The following is a 19,986-nucleotide window of genomic DNA, read 5'->3' as shown; positions in this document are numbered from 1 at the left end:
CCATACTGGCACATGTGACTAGCTACAGAGAACTCATAAACGGATTTCCTGCAGTCAGGAGAGTGTGAGGTGGTTCAGGGAAAAAGTGCCATCATTTACATGAAATCTGACAAAGATTACACAGATTGGGAAATAAAGGATACGGAGATACAGATGTGGAGAGATATGGATTTCCTACACAGTTTCTGGGAAGATTCACACACACACACACACACACACACACACACACACACACACACACACACACACACACACACACACACACACACACACACACACACACACACACACAAGCTGAGCTGTTTGGGACTGTGCTTTTCAAAGTCCTGTTTGAATATTTGTTCTGGATTTTACCATTAAATCCTGTCCAGACTTCAAAGTGAGAAGAAGAAAATTGTTGGATCTTTTTTGGTAAATCTGTTTTTAAAGGATTATTCACAAAAAATCTTTCTTTAGACAAAGGAAATGAAAAAAAATAAGTTAAAATCAAAAGGCTATCATTTTAAATAGGCATTTGAGGTGTCAGTGTACATAAACGTAAGTCTTAACAGGGCAAATAAAAAGTTACACAGATAAAACTTTTCAGTATATTCACTGTTTTTAACACTTGCAAATAAAACATTTGGAGTCTTTTATATGAGAACTATAGACGATTAAACATTTCAGTGTTTATTCATTATCTCTAAATATAAATAAAACAGCATACGAAACAGTTCTGTCTCGGAAATGAAAACAAGGGTAAATAAAAAAATGTCACATGCTGGGCTCAAACAGTAAAATAAAAGTTCACATGTTGCCAATATTTATGTATAAAATGCTACAAAATAGCATTCAGTCTGCAAATCTTTTCACATTTGGTTTCTATGATTGTTGAACTTGATTCAATTGCATTTTCCTCGCATACAAATACTTGAGCATCTTGTCAAATTATGACGAAGCTTCTCAAGACTTAAGGGACATAAAGTGAAACACTGTCAATAGTGCACTGCTATTCCTGACAGTGTGAAATGTAAAACTCGATTTTCACACAGCTGTGAGGATCAAACTCTGACATTCGTGTGGACAGCAGAGACAAACCTCTGTTCACAAAGAAAAGAACGTTTCTGATGTCTGGATGAAAGAAAAGTCCTTTAGATATGTTAACCTGTAACCGGAGAGTTGTTTGTTCTTTACTTAGCGGCAGGGAAAGAGTGAGAATTAATGGGTCATGAAAGTTGCTCATAAAACCTTATAGAATATGATTTAACAATAAATTAAAAGGAGTAACTGATATTTTGGAGTCTTATGAGCTTATTTCCTTTGAAAACTATTATTTTTGTCAGCTGTGTTACTGATGTAAAAAAAAAAAAAAAAAGAGCGAAAAAAGCATCAAGCGTGGCCGAGTTGAATTAATACTTTAAGGTGATGATATTTCAGTTTTCTCTTCACTGTTTGTGAATGTTGTGTTTCTTTCTTAACCCATATCCAATTTACTTGTTTACTGCATGAATGCCTGAGGCTTTGGAACAATTTAAAAGGTAACAAACGAAAAAGTGGAACATTTTTAGGCTGTTATCAGGTTGTTGTGACACATCTATACAAACATGAAAAAATGACAAACAAATATGGCAGGTACACAACATCTTGCGATTGTTCTGCTCAAAACACAGCAGTTAAAAGACAAAAAAACAAAACAAACAGCAACCTAAATGAGACCAACACTGCTTCCCCTTCATGATAAAACCTCACGAAAATATCACCACCTGACCTTTCAATTACTGAAAAACGCACTAATGTATAAAACAAACCATGTAAATGTTGTGTTGTGCACAGTGATATACTCAAATTCTCTTAGTTCCCTTTCTCTCTAACATAGCCGTACCAGAAAAAATATATTACTTCATTCCATTATGCTAATATCACACCAAGACTGAGGTAAAAAGGAAAAGTCCTGCGACCAGATATGGATAAACGATGCTACAGATTGATCAGCACAACACTGACAAGTTTCTGCTTCATAATAACACTTGTCAATATTGATCCGCTTCTTTGAGCGTGCCAAAACTTCAAGAAGCCATCACCGCTTCTTTCCCTTCATTGAATTGTGGTCATGCCCTAAGGAAACACGTTCTTTAAAGAAATCAAATCATACATCTATATGCACAAATACACAATTTCAGGTCTCGAGGGCAACAGAGGGATAAATAATGATATTTAAAGCTGGGCTAGGCAACATGTTTTCGGCATTTTTTTGGACAAAAAAAAAAGAAAACATTTATATTAACCTCTCATCATATTTAGCTTCAAATGATCTTAGAGGGAGCTTTATTGCTGCATCTCCACTAAAGCCCACTCGAAACGCGACACGTGACGGGAGACTCTGGCCTATCACGGGTCTTTCAAACGACACCAGGTAAAGTGGTATAAAAAGGAAGGAGAACATCAGCACAGAAATAAAGACAAACTGGTGCCGTGGGTTAGAATTCTAACTTTCACCTTGTAGAGATGGGTTTGGATGTTGCGTGAAGCCAAAAGTTTGCATTTGCAGCCTGTGCTCGGCTGATGGGAGGGGCTTCGGACGGAGATGGAGAGCAGCAGCGAGAGGCGCCGTCTATTTTCAAATCCTGGCTTTAGCTTTAGATTTACTTTCAGTGTTTCTGATTAAGGAATACTAAACTGAATCCTACGGGAAACTAAGTCATGTAACAGAAAACGTGTAACAGCCAATGAGATATCAGATATTTAAACGCTCTGCCCAAAACGCCCAAAAGTGTCCCTTAGTTATCCAAAAGCCTAAAAACCACATCATGTGCAACACCAGCTAGCTGCTTCAAAGTAAGATTAATATTCGTCTTCAAGTTGCTTCTCAAATAAGAACTTAAATAAGGGACGACAGGACACAGACAGTGGCAAACATAGAAAACAAGGTAAAAAAAAGAAACACAACAGGAACGTGGTCTGGTACTCTGTGTTGCAGCACGAGGGGTGTCTGCATAATGTGCCTGTGTATAGATTAGTGCTAACAGCACGCAGGATCATGGCAAAAAAAGGAGCTCATTCGGCTGTGTGGACTGAAGGAACTAGGCATTTGTTTGAGCACGTGATGGCCTCAGTTCCATCTTAACCCTCAGCGGAGTGCAAATATCCCAAAACACAAGAGCCCTGATTGGGACTCTTGCTCGTTCACTAGAAGTCAGCAAACTCTTTCGCACACTTTTCTGTTTGCGATACACGGATCTCCTCCTCTTCATAGTCATCAAAGTTGCTTGTGTCTCCTGGTCCTCTGCACTTTGGCAAGAAGGGAGCTTCAACCTGAGAATTTAGGAGGATATGAATTTTCCATTTTAATATGAACCACATCCAAAAAAGGAAGCGCGAGCAACACACTGATTATTTTCCCTGGGAAAAAAAACAACACCAACCTTTCGCTCATAGATGGCAATCCAGTCTGTTGTGGAGAACCACTTGTGATTCTTTATGTCATTGACACCATTCTTCAGGTTCCCAAATCTCTTTGTCAGGTCAACCTGAAGCAGGTTCCTCAGCAGATCCTTGAGGTCGGAGCTAAAGTGAGAGGGAAATCGAACCTGCAGAATTGCAAAAATACATAAATAAATCAAAGATGTGGGTTATGAAACACAAATTGCAGAAAAATACTTTCACTGTTTCGCTTATTACGCTGAAATAAAACAGCTAAAAGCACTAAAGAACAACTGGAAAGCCAAAAGCAAGCTGGTCCCGATGGTAGTCAGCAGTGTCCTCCTTCTTCTGGCTGGTTGCCACAGCAGATCATCTGCCTCCACCCTATCCTCAGCATCTTCGTCTGCCAAACCAATCCTCTGCATGTCCTCCTTCACTACATCCATGAATCTTCTCTGAGGTCTTACTCTGGCCCAGCAGCTCCATGTTCAACCATCTCCTTTTTGCCTCTCTAACGTTGTCTCCAAACCGCTCATCCTGTGCTGTCCCTCTTGGTCACTCCCACTGAAAATCTGAGCATCTTAAACTCTGCCACCCAGAGTTCCAGCTCTTGTGCCACTGCCTCCAAGCCGCACATCACAACACCACTACCATCTTGTAAACCTTCCCTTTCACTCTTGCTGCTATCCTTCTGTCACAAATCATCCCTGACACTCGTCTCCACCCACTTCACCCCACCTGCACTCTCTTCTTCACCTCTCTTGTGCATTTTGGATGGTTGACCCCAGATATTTAAACTCATCTAGCTTCACCAACTAATATCAGAGCATTTAAACATTGGAAAAAGTAAAGCTCAAACATTGCTCCTGCTTATCTTTGCATACCTTGCCAGAAACAATTTTTTCATAAATCTGGATAGGCTGATCAGCGAAAAAAGGAGGGTAACCAGCAGCCATCTCGTAGACAAGAACTCCAAGAGCCCACCAGTCCACAGCTTTGTTGTAGCCCTGAAAGAAAAAAATGTTTCATCAAATTTTAAAGACTTTTCTTGGTCTATTTTTAATTAGAAAGCAAAAGTAACAAATTATCTCAAATTTGGAGATAGTCTGACTCAGAGAGCTAAAGAAGCCCAACACAGGGCACAGTTGCAATTTTGACCTCCAGGATAAGGGGCATCTCTTAACTGACCACCCTCTGTACTCGCTTGTCCAAGTACAGAGTAATAGTAAAGTCATTTCTATCTAGTCTGATGTTTCTACTGATGCCTCTGATGATATAATCTACTCTCCGTGTCAGACTTTTCGTTTTAAAGCCAGAGTTCACATGTCCGCTGAACATTAATGGGAACGAGCTGACTTTCTTTGAGCCAGTAGCAAAAGAACTACCTGGAAGACGTCATAGGGGGCCTCTATAGGCCCGGACCAGATACTTAATATTTAATTCAAGAACATTTTTGGTAAAATGGACTCTCAGGCTCTCATTTTATTAATTATAACATGTAATGCCAATGTTAATTAATTCCATCACTGGTTTTTTTTAAATAAATGACTTCAAAGAAAGATCAGTAATGTGTAATTTACTATTTATTTATTTTATCTGATGTATTAATATTTATGTTTAAGCTCTTTTTGCAAAAACAGTCCCCGAGGAGAGAAGGTTCAGTGTCCCCGTTTCTAAACATATGAAGCGATACTGAAGAATGTAAATGGCCCACACACACACACACACACACTGGTGGAGGCAGCTACACTGTAGCCACAGCCAGCCTGGGGCGCACTGACAGAGGCGAGGCTGCCGGACACTGGCGCCACCGGGCCCTCTGACCACCACCAGTAGGCAACGGGTGAAGTGTGTTGCCCAAGGACAACGACCGAGACTGGCCGAGCCAGAGCTCGAACCAGCAACCTTCCGATTACAAGGCGAACTCGCAACTCTTGAGCCACGATCGAGACAGATAAAGACCAGGACAGTGGCTCGTTGTTGTAAAGCCTCTGTGCTACAGCAGAACGAGCTTTAAACAAAACAAAGGCAGTACTGGTAGAGCTCTCTCCACGGCTTATTTTGTGGGCCTCTAGATCTACACTGTATGACTAATACAAGGATTATATCCTGATGTATTAATATCCCGTAGTTATATGGGACAGAGAATAATTTAACCTCAGCACTGACTCAAATCTGTAAGGAAAGACATCAGCTGACACTCGGTGTCAAAGGCTGCCAGTGAAAAATGTGCTTAACTGGAGTGAGATCAATTAGCTGTTTGTTTGAATTTCTAAATGACAATTGATTCAATATAAATGTGGATTTGTGCACAAAGGTCAGCACACAAACTGAACCATCACCCAGCAGCCTCCAGCCGGACATTCAAACATGTAAGATGGGCTAACTGTGTATGAAGCCTCACCTTGCTGAGGATGATCTCTGGAGCCAGATACTCAGGAGTTCCACACAACGTCCAGGTCCTGCCCTTTACTCTTTTGGCAAAGCCAAAGTCTGTGACCTGAGATAAAAAAAACAACACAATTGTTATAAGAAGAATAAATACATAAAGGTAACCATGCAGGACTATAACAGTGCAGGTTGACTGAACTATCACAGGTTTGACAGACACAAATGTTACTGTCACAGGCAGAAACGCACTAAATCAAAACCCACTGAACTACACACAGGACCTGTGAGAACTGTGGTTTTCTGAAACTGTTTAACCAGGTTACAACGCAGAGTTTACCACTCGAATTAACATTTCAGACTGGCAGATCTGTTTCGGTGTAATAGACTTTTTATCATGGCTTTTAATCTAGTGACAGTTTCAGTGGCTCTAATCTCTGCCGGTAGAGATTATTAAAAATCCTGTCTTCTTTATATGTTTATTTACAATAATTTAGGCTAATACGACTTATAGAACGTTACGTATAGAACGTTATTTTAGAGACAACATCGAGCACGTACATGTCACAACCTCTCAGGTCTGGTTTTAGACTGACTGCAAACACAGAACAATGTCAACTAAAGTCTTTAAGATGTATCTTGCTTCAGTTTTGTCCAGCTATAAACTAACATCTGAAGGCTTCAGCCCCCAGGCTGTCCTATTAACACACTGTTTCTGATTTGCTGATGCCTTTCCACTACTTTTATTTCTTTACATTGACTATATACCTGGATATACCCATGTTGGTCTATGAGCAGGTTTTCAGGCTTCAGGTCTCTGTAGATGAGGTCTAAGGAGTGAAGGTACTCAAAGGTGAGCACGATCTGAGCTGCATAAAATCGAGCATGGTGTTCACTGAGAGAAGGAAACACAGACAGTCAGATACTGACGGAAAATATGAAGGAACTCAAGTCTCTTCTGAATGAAAGACAACTCAGTCAAACACTATATAGGTGTAGGTTTCTAATTCATTTATAGCTCTGACAGACCAAAACAGAACACCTGAAATTGCTTTTGTTCAGCTATTTGTGGCTACAACAGCAATCGCAAACAAAAAACAACCGAACGCTAACAATAATTATGTGCATAATACCTGAACCTCCCAGTGCGTCTGAGGTGTGAGAACATCTCTCCACCAGGAACATATTCCATTACCATGTAGAGGTTTGAGTTGTCCTGTTAATTTAAAGAATACATATATATATGTATATAAATATGAGAAATTAATGACATTAGGACAAGAGACTAACCACATGTGCAGTTTAAAGTTAAGTTTCTGTTCTTTGGACTCGGTCATCTTGTGTGAAATAACTCTGTCACAGGACAAAAGCAACCAGGGGACTTGGTATTTAATCTAAATGTGATGACGACATGTTGGCCAATTAACCGACAGGATTAACTGTCTGGAACAAATACAATCTTTACACCTTTGTTTTGTCCTTACCTTGAAAGCGTACACCAGTCTGACGAGGAAGGGGAAGGAGACGGCCTGCAATATTTTTTTTTCGTTTAGCGTGTGTTCTATCTGCTTCAATTTCACCACCTAAAGGGGAAAAAAGAAAAAAGGCAGAGACATAAACAAAAAAATCATATCAACGAAGTTGCAGTGCTGTCCCACACTCACGCTAAAATAAAGGCAAGCGGTAATCTCAATAAATAACATCCGTACAGAATAAAATATATACAATAAGTGTAAAAATGAAATGTGTGTGCAGAGACATAAACATAAGAAAATAGCTAATCAGATCAGGTCAGGTATTAGCAATGATTATAGTCGTTGGCTTGTTGTAAAAACTGTCCCTGGGTTTATTTGTCTGTGACCAAATCTCTCAGAGGGCAGCAGATAAAACGCCCAGTGTCCCGGGTGTTCCTCAGACCGGCACCATGCTGTGTACCCGTCTGAGACAGCGGGTGCTGTAGAGGTCCTTCAGGCAGGGAAAGGGGTGGCCGATGATTTTCCAGGTGATGTTAATAACTCTTTGAGGTGCCCTCTTGTTTTTTTCCATGTTTTACCGCAGCTTCAAACGTATTACATTTTTACATTTTTTAACTGTGTTTCTGTGACTCTCCACACAGTTTAGAGTAAATTTTGGTGAGGGATTAAAATCAAACTATTCAATTTAAGATAGATAATCCATCACTAAGGACTTCCTGTGGTGTTTAAGTCCTGTTATTGCTGCGTGGTCACGCAGTCGAAAGATAAAAAATCTATTTAACACGAGCTGATGCACAAAACCTTGCAGAAACCGCTGCCCAGTGACGCTGTGCACACCACGAGCTATGCAGCCAAAAGCTGAAAGTAGAAAATGCTTTTGGTTATAAGCTTACTGTTAATTCTGAGACATCAAGACATCACCAACCCGAACAAACTGTGAGACATCGCTCAGCAGGACATTTAGAGGATATACAGTTTATGTTTTCGACGGTATAGTCTCATGCTGTACCGGAGGACGCTAGTGGAAAGTAATGGCTGCAGAAACAAACAATAACATCCATACAGTGGAAAAAAAGTGTGAAAGCTGTGGTTGTAACTGTTGAGCGAAACCAAAAGCTAAACAGGTTCACCTCTTGAGCTGATGGTGAAATTCAGGGGAACACGAGGTTGCTACATGAGCAAGGCACTACCGGCAGGCCAATCTGCCTCTAAACTTTCACATCAGTATTTAAAGATCGAAACTGCGGCGTGAGGCGCCTTTGAGGTTTTCAAAAACATAATGTTAGTGCTGAGAGGAAACGCTCCATTTCCTTTTATGAGAAACACAACATCTTTGCAGTTTACAACACCAGCTCTTATGGATGCAAATGCAAGCCATTCGCTTACCTTTTGTTTGTCCAGGATCTTCATGGCATAGAACTGGTTTGTTGCTTTATGTTTCACGAGCATTACTCGTCCAAATGATCCAGTCCCCAGGGTCTTGAACCTTTCAAAGTCATCCAGGCTTGTTGTGCACTAAAGGAAACACATTATCAGTGGCAGGAAAACAACCAACACTAGCAAATGTTAAACTATGTGTACTTATGGAAGCCACTAGCTGTTTATCTTCATGCACTGTAGCTCAAAAACACAAGCTTAATGGAAATGTTTTTGAAGCACATGCCTCTGACACAATTATGCAATCGGCCAGCATTCAAGTCAACAAGAAGGAAATGACGAGGCACAACTGAATCTCTCATTTTTACTCAAATAAGAATAAAAAAGTGTACAAAGTGTACTAATCAGAGAAAACGTTTATACATTACCCTTAAACAACAACCCACCTGTGGTGGACACTCCCATTTTCTTAAGAAGTCTTCTTTGGCTTTAGCTAAGAACTCTTTCACTATAAAAGAAAAGATCGGTTTTGATAATTAGAATTAGAGTTTAGATAACCGGACAAGGTCAGTGCACATGCTCAGGAAAACAAACTGGGATAGTTTAACATGTTCAAGAAAAACAAACAAGGGCAGTTCACACAATCAAGGCAAGGTCAAGCAAAGGTCAAGTACCAGGGAGGAAATGTCATACTTGACAAAAGAGGAAAAAATATTTCTATTGGAAAAAAAACAACCCAAACCCTCAAACCACACACCTTAGCAGGACATGTTAATTCATAAAGTGATGCAAAGAGCTCTGAGGACTTTACAAGTTGGCCAATTTAAAGGCAAGCTATTCTGCATCTCTTTCAGGAGGAGGTGGGGGTAAAGGCAGTGAGGCAGGTAGTGAGACAGACAAAATGCAGAACAGATCTGAGACTACAGAGCAAGCCACAGAAAGACAGCGTACTGTGAAAGTCACTGCAGACATGAGCTTTCCAAAGTCAAAGAGCCATCAGATGGTGCCTACAGTGCCGCTACACTTTGGTATGTTGCTACCAATTTAAATCTATACAGTCAAGGCTGCGTTTGACTAAAAGTGAGACAACAAACTTTCACTCTTTGACTCGGGACGCCTCATGGAAAAATGAGCATACCAAAAGTCTCTACAGTTCACCAAGGGTTTGCAGGAACATTCATCCACATGGATGGAAATGATGGAGAAGAGAAAGAGAGGAAGAAGCATTTATGAAGTCTTGAAAGAAAATAATGTAAAACACATTTTAGATTCACACAACAAAATGATAACAGAGGAGACAACGTAAGGCAAAGCCTACCGCCAGACTAAATTTAAAACTTATAAAACTCTTCTACACTGAAGTAATGTGATTATTTTGGTTTGGTGACTTCCTTTATCGTCTCTGAAAACGTCAGCTAAAATATTTAAGGAAGTTTACGTCTTATTGTGCAACATCAAGAAAATAGTTTCTTTTTTTTCTTCTTTTTTTTAAACAATTGAGCAACAAGCAGTTATTTTAGCCCACAGTCTTTTTTTAACACTAGACTGTATTCAGCAATTAAATCGAACTCTTTCTATCTTTTGTGCCACTTTTAGAGGCTTCTTTGGTCTGTGAAGAACAAAGGACAACACTGATTGAAGAGACATTTTAAAGGTTTACATAAAATGCATTTCTTTCTTGCAAAACGTTACACAATGACAAGACACAGATATTAAGACAATGTAAGCAGCTGAAGCACCACAAATGGGCTGCACTACAAAGCGTTATGCCTTCTCTGGTAGATCTAAAAAAAACGGACAAATACAGGTTGTTAAATTGATGGTTAAGGTACCTCTAAATAGTTAAAAGCAGTAATCAAACTAGGCAGCTTCTTGCAAATGACAAAAATAGAGGCGTGCCAAAAAATAATTCGAAATAATGCAATTTATACAGAATCAGTTGATTTAATAAGTGTTTCTACGGAACTATAAAGGTAGAAAATGCAAACCTGAAACCCAAGAAGTGGCGGGCAAATCTAAGAGTAAAGCAATGAACTGCACTTACTGCACTTATCCCACATGATGGTGAACTCAGAGATATGCGGCACGTCGCTCTCCTGTACTCTGTTCTCTTGGCTACCTTTACTTTTGTATTTGTTAAAAAAACGGCTGGCGAAGGACTGATCCTTTCCCTGGGACATTTTGAGGCAAATATTTTGGTGTGTGAGAACGACGGCTCACAGGCAAAGTGAGTACGTTTTGAGACAGAGCATCGATGGGACTTCCTGTATGTGCTCAAAGGCTCTGCGATGCTTGGCTAACCACATAAAGTTAAGCTTCCTGTTCAAGTGCTCTGCTTCAGTTTCTATGGCCAACTGCATGTCCAGTAATTCTGTGCAGAATCATTTAAAGGCATTTTCTTTTATCTCACTCACAAAAGATAACACTGGTTTGATAAAGATATACAAAATTAAAACAGCACGCATGCAAAATCCTGTCAAAACCACAGTGCAGCGGGTTAATTCAGACGACTGATAAGACATCGGTAAGCCTGTTACACCCACTAAAAACATGAAAGAGAAGTTATCTCTGGCTTATTGTGCTCTCTGGTGGTTATGCTTTACAATGCAGTTTTTTAAAGAGCTTTCCTATTTGCTCCAAGTCACTCTTTTGAGCTGACCCTTTAAAGCACACTTCTGCAAATACTGGGGCAGTAAAAAGGTGACTTTTGGGGGGGCTTAACACCAATTTGGGTAACAGCAATAAAAGTGGAATCCTGTCGTTTAAGCAGATAAAGAAAATGGCACATATATACTGGTGTTGGCATAGTTGGCGACCAAACGTCCATTCTTAGTCGGGGAAAAATCTTGATGTTGTTTGATATTTGGTAATAGGGAACTTAAGAAAACAGTGTAGAATGTAGTGAACTCGTAGCTTGTCCTGCAGAACAGCTCTGACTGTTGTTTACAATACTTTCAGCACTATCTGCAGCACATGCAGCAGAGTACGATCACAGCAGAGCAGATGTTAGTGTGCAATCAAGTGCTATCTTTATGGTGAGTTGCAAAGTATTTTCTCAAATATACTGCTGTTGGGAAGTAATAAAACAATGATCTTATCCTTTTGTCTTTTTTATAATCACTTGCAAAGTATACAGTAGTGGTCAGACTTTTACATACACTCATCATGGGCATAAATGCCATGGTAATTCTGGACGTTTGATGATTTCGTTGAGCTGTCCTTTTTCTAGGGAGAAATTATTGTCATCTTCAGTGCCTTTAAAATCCATTTTGGATTTTCTCTGATCGCAAGTCACAATTATTTGGTTAAATGTTCCACGTTGCATTATGGCCAACTGGCTTTGGTAGCAATCAGAAAGACTGTGGCGAAATTCTTGTATTTGACCACACTCTTCTTGGGAGAGTTAATAGAGTTTGTTAAAACTGGTTGGTGTTTTGGCACAGACCCAGTAGGGTTGAGGTCAGGTCTTTTGGAAAGGCTATTCCAGAAGTTAAATGTTAGCCCTCTCTATTCATTCCAAAACCAGTTCTGATGTGTTTTGGATCATTGACCTGCTGGAACTGTTGGAATATGCAACTGTGTCAAGGATTCAAACATTTAGCAGTTTGAGGTAGGGCTGTGTGATACGACCAAAATCTCATATCCCGATATAAGACATCTATCGTCCGATAACGATATAAATCACAAAAATGTAACCACCACCACCACCACCATCTTCATCCGCTTTGTCCGGGGCCGGGTCGCGGGGGCAGCAGCCTAAGCAAAGAGGCCCAGACCTCCCTCTCCCCAGCCACCTCCTCCAGCTTATCCGGGGGAATACCAAGGCGTTCCCAGGCCAGCCGAGAGATATAATCTCTCCAGCGTGTCCTGGGTCTGCCCCGGGGCCTCCTCCCGGTGGGACATGCCTGGAACACCTCACCCAGGAGGCGCCCAGGGGGCATCCTTGTCAGATGCCCGAACCACCTCAGCTGGCTCCTTTCGATGTGGAGCAGCAGCTGCTCTACTCTGAGCCCCTCCCGGATGGCCGAACTTCTCACCCTATCTCTAAGGGAGAGGCCAGCCACCCTTCGGAGGAAGCTCATTTCTGCTGCTTGTATCCGCGATCTCGTTCTTTCGGTCACTACCCACAGCTCGTGGCCATAGGTGAGGGTAGGGATGTAGATCGACCGGTAAATTGAGAGCTTCGCTTTTACACTCAGCTCCCTCTTCACCACGACGGACCGGTGCAGCGTCCGCATTACTGCAGCTGCAGCCCCAATCCGTCTGTCGATCTCCGGCTCCCTTCTCCCATCACTCGCGAACAAGACCCCGAGATACTTGAACTCCTCCACTTGGGGCAGTAACTCATCCCCGACCCGGAGTGGGCACTCCACCCTTTTCCAGCTGAGAACCATGGCCTCAGATTTGGAGGTGCTGATCCTCATTCCCGCTGCTTCACACTCGGCTGCGAACCGTTCCAGTGCGAGCTGGAGGCCCTCACCCGATGAAGCCAACAGAACCACATCATGTGCAAAAATCAGAGATGAGATTCTGAGGCCACCAAAGCGAAAGCCCTCCGCTACTTGGCTGCGCCTAGAAATCCTGTCCATAAAAATTATGAACAGAACCGGAGACAAAGGGCAGCCCTGGCGGAGCCCATCACCCACCGGGAACGAGTCCGACTTATTGCCGGCAATGCGAACCAAGCTCTTGCAACGGTTGTATAGGGATCGAATGGCCCGTAGCAATGGGCCAGACACCCCATATTCCCGCAACACCTCCCACAGGACACCCCGAGGGACACGGTCGAATGCCTTCTCCAAGTCCACAAAACACATGTAGACTGGTTGGGCAAACTCCCATGTACCCCAAGTATCCTGGAGAGGATAAAGAGCTGGTCCAGTGTTCCGCGACCAGGACGAAAACCGCATTACAAAAATGTAACGTTTTCTGTAAATTTTGTGAATCTCGGGCAGCTCGACTTGTGTGAAGTGTTTCCAGCTCGTGTAGCTGGAGTCGAGTTTTTTTAACCGATGCATGAAACGATACATTTTTAGACATAAGTTGTAACGGCCGCCGTTTGCTTTGTGAGTATTTATTACACGGCGTGCTGCGGGGAAAAGCCTGTTCTAACGTTTGAGTCTAAGGTTTATTTTTTAGCACCTGGCGGCTCTTTTTTACTTCTCATCAGTAAATAATCTGCTCTTTCACGTGATTCAGTTTATTTTGAAAAGTCTCAACAGGATCTTGAGCTTTATTGTGAAAGGTTTGTGTGGAACATAAACAAGCGGACACGCGATGCTGTTACCGTCGTTGTTGCTAACCACAACGCATAAAAACAGGCGCTTGTTCGTCTGTAGTGTGGTTATATTAAATATAAGAGAAAGAGAGAACTTTAAGAAATGAATATAGCCACTACAGTGACCATCAGAACCATGACAAATATTGCCGTAAACAGTTTATTTTGCGACACCACGAAACAAACGATAGTGTAAAATGAAACGATAGATGTTTCTATATCGTCATCAGATATATATCGTTATATCAAACAGCCCTAGTTTGAGGTGAAGTTGACAAATCTGGAGGTAGTCCTCCTTCTTTGTGAAATGTACCAGTACCACTAGTAGCAGTTCAGCCTCTGTTCATGGCACTATAAGACTTGCTTCATTGCAGACAGTGACACAAGTGTTCCAGCAGTTTCCAGTTCATGACAGGGTTGAGCCTTGGTTGTTCCTGAACATACTCTCATCTGCGGGTGAGAATTTGGGTATTCTTTCTGACTTTGGCAGAGTGGTGACACATCCAATTAACTTGTAATTTCATACAGTTGTTTGAACTGATTGTCTTAAAATCTGTATGTGGTTTAGATACCTCAGCTTTTGTACATCTACAACTTTCAATCTTGCACTGAGTTCCTTGGACTTTCTCGTTACTCTGAGTATTGGTCCATCCCAATAAGTACTGACAAACAAATTATTTTAAATGCTGGCAAAGACAGGTAGTGATCTGCTAACTGAAAGGTTGTTGGTGCGATCCCTGGCTGCCACAGCCTGCATGCCAATCCTTGGGCAAAACACTAACCCCGAGTTGCTCTCTGATGCATCCATTGGAGTATGAATGTGTGTTAATGTTAGATAGAAAGCATTTATATAAGATAAGATAAGATAAGATAAGATAAGATAAGATAACCTTTATTAGTCCCACACGTGGGAAATTTGTTTTGTCACAGCAGGAAGTGGACAGTGCAAAAGTTATGACGCAAAAATTAGAATACAATAAGAATAAATACAGTACACAGCTGTACAGAATAGAATAAAATAATATACTATATACAGTAGAATAAAATAGAATAAAAATATACAATAAGATAAAAATAGAATACGAATGCTATATACAACTGAGTAAAAATACAACGATGCCAGAAAAGATTATTGCACTTAGTGTTATTGCACATGTGTGGATGTGTGTGTTTGTTCAGTTAAAGTCTTTGTTGTGGAGTCTGACAGCAGTGGGGAGGAAAGACCTGCGAAATCTCTCCGTCCCACACCGTGGGTGCCGCAGTCTCCCACTGAAGGAGCTGCTCAGTGCTGTCACAGTCTGCTGCATGGGGTGGGAGACATTGTCCAACAGGGATGACAGCTTAGCCGCCGTTCTCCTGTCACTCACCACCTCCACTGGGTCCAGAGGGCATCCTAGAACAGAGCTGGCCCTTCGGATCACCCTGTTCAGTCTCTTCCTGTCCCCAGCAGAGATGCTGCCGCCCCAGCAGACCACACCATAAAAGATAGCAGAAGCCACCACAGAGTCATAGAAGGTCTTCAGGAGTGGGCCCTCCACTCCAAACGACCTGAGTCTCCGCAGCAGGTACAGCCTGCTCTGCCTTTCCTGTAGAGGGCGTCTGAGTTATGAGTCCAGTCCAGTCTGTTGTTCAGATGAACACCAAGGTACCTGTAGCTGTCCACAGTCTCAATGTCCATACCCTGGATGTTCAGTGGTTGCAGTGGAGAATGCTTGTGCCTGCGGAAGTCTACCACCAGCTCCTTGGTTTTACTGGCATTGATCTGGAGGTAGTTCAGCTGGCACCAGTCCACAAAGTCTTGAGTCAGTCCTCTGTACTCCTTGTCGTCCCCATCAGTGATGAGGCCGACTATTGCAGAGTCATCAGAGAACTTCTGCAGGAAGCACTGGGTGGAATTGTGGGAGAAGTCTGCAGTGTAGATGGTGAAGAGGAACGGAGCCAGAACCGTTCCCTGTGGGGCCCCCGTACTGCAGACGACCCTGTCCGACACACAGCCCTGAGTCCTCACATACTGTGGTCGGTCGGTGAGGTAGTCCAAAATCCAGGTAGTGAGGTGATGGTCCACTCCAGAGTTCTCCAGCTTGTCCTTCAGAACCGAGGGAAGAATGGTGTTGAAGGCACTGGAGAAATCAAAGAACATGATTCTCACAGTGCTTCCAGCGGTCTCCAGGTGAGCGAGGGAACGATGTAGGAGGTGAATGACGGCATCATCCGCTCCAATGCCAGGCTGGTAGGCAAACTGAAGTGGGTCCAGTGATGAGCTTGTTAGGCGCCGAAGCTGAGCCAGGACCAACCGCTCCAGGGTCTTCATCAGGTGGGATGTCAGAGCCACCGGCCTGTAGCTGTTGAGGTCCTTGGGGCGTGAAGTCTTTGGCACTGGTACAACACAGGAGGTTTTCCAGAGCTGTGGGACTCTTCCCAACCTCAGGCTCAGGTTGAAGAGGTGCTCCATCACCCCACACAGTTGGTCCGCGCAGGACCTGACGACCCTCGAGCTGATGCCATCTGGACCCGCTGCCTTCTTGCCATTAATCCTCCTCAGTTCCCTCCTAACCTGGGTGGTTGAGAGAGACAGGCTGGAGCCTTGTGTTGAGTGTGTATTGGATGCTGTTGTTGGGGGTGGGGGGGAGTGAGCAGGGTGAATAGAGGAGGTGTGAAGTGTCTGAGGTGGAACAGCAGCAGTGGGGGTGGGTGAGTCTGCAGCCGATGTTGTAGACTGTCTCATGGTTGAATCAAATCTGTTGAAGAAATGATTCAGTTCATTTGCCCACCTCACATCCCTCCCAGGCAGAGAGTTCTGCTGTTTGTGGCCTGAGATGGTTCTGAGGCCTCTCCAGACTTCACCAACGTTGTTTTGCTGAAGCTGGTTCTCCATCTTCTGCCTGTAGCTGTCCTTCCCATTCCTTATCAGTCCCCTCAACTCTCTCTGCACCCTTTTCAACTCCTCTTTGTCTTTGGATTTGAAGGCCCTCCTCTTCTGCTTGAGGACAGCTTTAATTTCTGGGGTAATCCAAGGTTTGTTGTTGGAGAAACACCATACAGTCCTGGTAGGTACGGTGTTATCCACACAGAAATTAATATAGTCAGTAATGCATGTAGTAAGGCTGTCGATGTCCTCTCCATGGTCGTCACAGATCACCTCCCACACAGTCGACTCAAAACAGTCCTTAAGAGCCTCCTCGCTCTCCTCTGACCATCTCTGCACTGTGTCTCTGCTGCAGAGTTGTTCTTTCACAGTGATGTGCCCAGGGTTACACCATCTGTCGTTCACAAAAACTGCCAGTCCCCCTCCTTTCCTCTTACCGCTCTCTCTCGTCCTGTCCGCTCGCAGCATCTGAAATCCCGGTAGTGTCACGCTTGTGTCCGGAGTTAGCGGTGTTAGCCACGACTCCGTTAGCATCATGATGCTACATTGCCGGTACTCCCTCTGTGACCAGGTTAGCGACGTGAGCTCATCCATCTTATTGGGCAAAGATCTTACGTTTCCAATGATTACAGAAGGAAGAGATGGTCGATAACGTCTCCTTCTCGGGCGACGGCGCTCCTTCCCAGCATGACACCCCCGTCTTTTCCTCCTCAGCTCGCTGGGAATGTCGGGTCTGTCCGCCGGCAGTACCGCTGCGGGACGCAGCGCTAACAGCTGATCCTTACTGTAAACAAAGGATCCCTGCTCTGGGTCCCCAGACACGCGTGAAAAAAGTAGAAATAAACTAAGAAAAACGACCAGAACTAGCACAAAACGGTAGAACATGGTTGCAGAGTCTAATTACAATTATATAGAAAAAGCATAGCACAAAACGCTTGTGTGAATGAATGAATGAGGCAAGTTGCGTAAAGTGCTTTGAGTGCTCAGATAGAGTAGGAAAGCGCTATATAAAAAACAGTTACATTTACACTTTTTAAAAGTCATATATATATTTGGTATGCATACTTTTGACCCTGTGTGGATTAAAGAAAATATTCAAACTTTTGGTCCAATTCTTGCTTTTAAAGTCATTAAGGACATATGCCATACAATCAGTCCACCTTGGAAAAAGAACACTTCAAAGAAATCATCAAAAGCCCAAAATTGCTATGATATTCACTTCCATGATGAGTGGATGTAAACACCTGACCACATCTGCATATGTATATGTAGGAACCATACTGACCAACATCCTGATGGCAAAACATTTTTTTCTGTACCTATAAACCCAGTATTGATAAGTTTAATTTAATGTGTAATATTTGAACAGAAATCTAGATAACACAGAATAACAGTGTGTTAAGTTTCTTCATTCATCACAGTGTTATTCTACTCAACTCCAAGCCCCTCCCTGCAGAAACTACAGGTCTCATGAGTCGCTAAGACTGTGTGAACAAGTGCCAAACAGAAAGCAGGTCAAGAACAGTGCTCTCCAGACAGAACACTTGGAATGGCACAGTTTAATGGATTAGGCTGGTCACTACTCACAAACACAACAGAGTGCCTTCTGGCTACGTCTCCAAGTGATTAATAGAGTGCTTTAGGATGCAAAATTCCTCTCCAGTAGTCGCAGTTTGACTAAGATTTTGCTGTTTTTGGATGTTACAGTATCAGGACAACACTTTAATATCACTATAAGAAAGCAGTGATCAGAGGCATTAACGCTTTAATTTACAGCAGACTTGTTGACAGCTGACTTGGCACATCAGTGTTAACCAGGTGGGAAAGACAGTGTCATTTCTTTTTATGCAGCCACTGTGTGGAAAACAAAGCAATTACATGTTTTATTACACGACCATTAATCTGGTTTAACCACATCAAGCAGCATTCTGGTCAGCTTGTGAGTCAGTGGTTATCAGATACCTGTTGTTAGCACTGACCAGGCCTTGTTCTGCGGCTTCAGTGGAAACAAATGTTTGCTGATGTTATCTGGGTCTACACACGCGATATTCGCCCTTTGGAAACTGCAAACGATGCTTTGTCGTTTAATCGTTATAGTGTTATAGTGCATAGCCTTAATACAGTTTATTCTGAGATGCTGTCTTTAACACAGACTGATTTAGATAACCAAAGAATATGATGCTGAGGATCACACTACCACATCCTTGATTATCCTTCTCAATAATTAGTTGACTGTAAAAATTGTAGCACCGTTTTCCGCTGAGGTAAACAAACACGAATCATTACGAGACCGCAAACACACCTCATAAACTGCCCTACCAAAGATGGTTCTTCTCTGCAAACCATATTACTGTAGTCTCCCGCTAACACTGGACAACTGCTAAAGGCTGCTCTCCACTCACTTTTATAAGCAAGCTCACACTGCACAATAACTAATGTTAAATGGCTGCGAGGCCAGCTGGATGCTTTCCAGGTGCTCACCGCTTTCTTGTTCATTGCCTTTCTTGGCAGTTGCTGCGTTTCCCATGGTAGGAAGACAGGGCGATCCACAGCTGGCTAGGAGCGATGATGGTGGCGGTTAGCTAACGGGGGGTACTCCGTTAGCTAGTTAACAAATATCAGCTTTTGCTAGCTGGCTGGTTGAAAACGACATCAATGTCTTCCCTTTGTGCACAGAACTTCGATGTGCTCTGCTCACCGCCTTGTTGATCAAGGTCCTTTTGTCATTCAAGTATGCCTCCGCTGGAATGACAACATGATCCAGACTTTTCACCTCTGACTGCTGTCGTTTTGTGCTGCGTTCAGGTCATATGGGAATACCCCGGCAAGGCTTGCTCGGTGCAATGTTGCCTTCAGGTACCAGTCAGAAATAGTGGACTTATGTCTACATTATACTGATTATGTAAAACTGCTGTAACCTAATGTGTTGCTGTTTTTGGCTCTTGTTTTTATTGGTATATTTGACTATATTTTCTTTTCGTGTTTCACCTCTTCAATAGAAACGTCTTTCAAGTTAATGTTTGTTTTCATAAAAAGATTTAATATGGCCTTTGACCTGATGGCCACTGTGTCATTTTTTGGCATTTAACAGAAGTTTGTCATTCTACTTGCAATAAATGAATTTATTAAAGCACGTTTTAAAGGATAAACACACACATATAAATCTAAGCTGATATCACAAAAATACAGCTGCTCACAAAATA

General features: G+C 42.5%; 1 protein-coding gene across 2 annotated transcripts; it reads right to left on the bottom strand.

Moving 5' to 3' along the window:
• Window positions 1–193: 193 nt before the first annotated feature.
• Window positions 194–19,571, bottom strand: prkacba (protein kinase, cAMP-dependent, catalytic, beta a). 2 transcript variants are annotated; one of them, XM_080882359.1, is made up of 10 exons: window positions 19,265–19,571; window positions 9,086–9,147; window positions 8,649–8,777; window positions 7,272–7,370; window positions 6,921–7,003; window positions 6,556–6,682; window positions 5,804–5,899; window positions 4,284–4,406; window positions 3,402–3,566; window positions 194–3,291 (listed from the first exon to the last, which is right to left on the bottom strand). In XM_080882359.1, the coding sequence occupies exons 1-10, from the start codon at window positions 19,308–19,310 to the stop codon at window positions 3,166–3,168; spliced, it is 1,056 nt and encodes a 351-aa protein (XP_080738485.1). In that variant the 5' UTR covers window positions 19,311–19,571; the 3' UTR covers window positions 194–3,165. The 2 variants fall into 2 exon arrangements, with proteins under 2 accessions (XP_080738485.1, XP_080738484.1); XM_080882358.1 differs by lacking the exon at window positions 19,265–19,571 and adding an exon at window positions 10,684–11,339.
• Window positions 19,572–19,986: the final 415 nt, after the last annotated feature.

Source organism: Rhamphochromis sp. 'chilingali' (genome assembly GCF_963969265.1).
Source record: "Rhamphochromis sp. 'chilingali' genome assembly, chromosome: 5".
NCBI lineage: Eukaryota > Metazoa > Chordata > Actinopteri > Cichliformes > Cichlidae > Rhamphochromis > Rhamphochromis sp. 'chilingali'.
The sequence above is the reverse complement of the archived record's forward strand: the minus strand, read 5'-3'. Positions and strand labels throughout refer to the sequence as shown.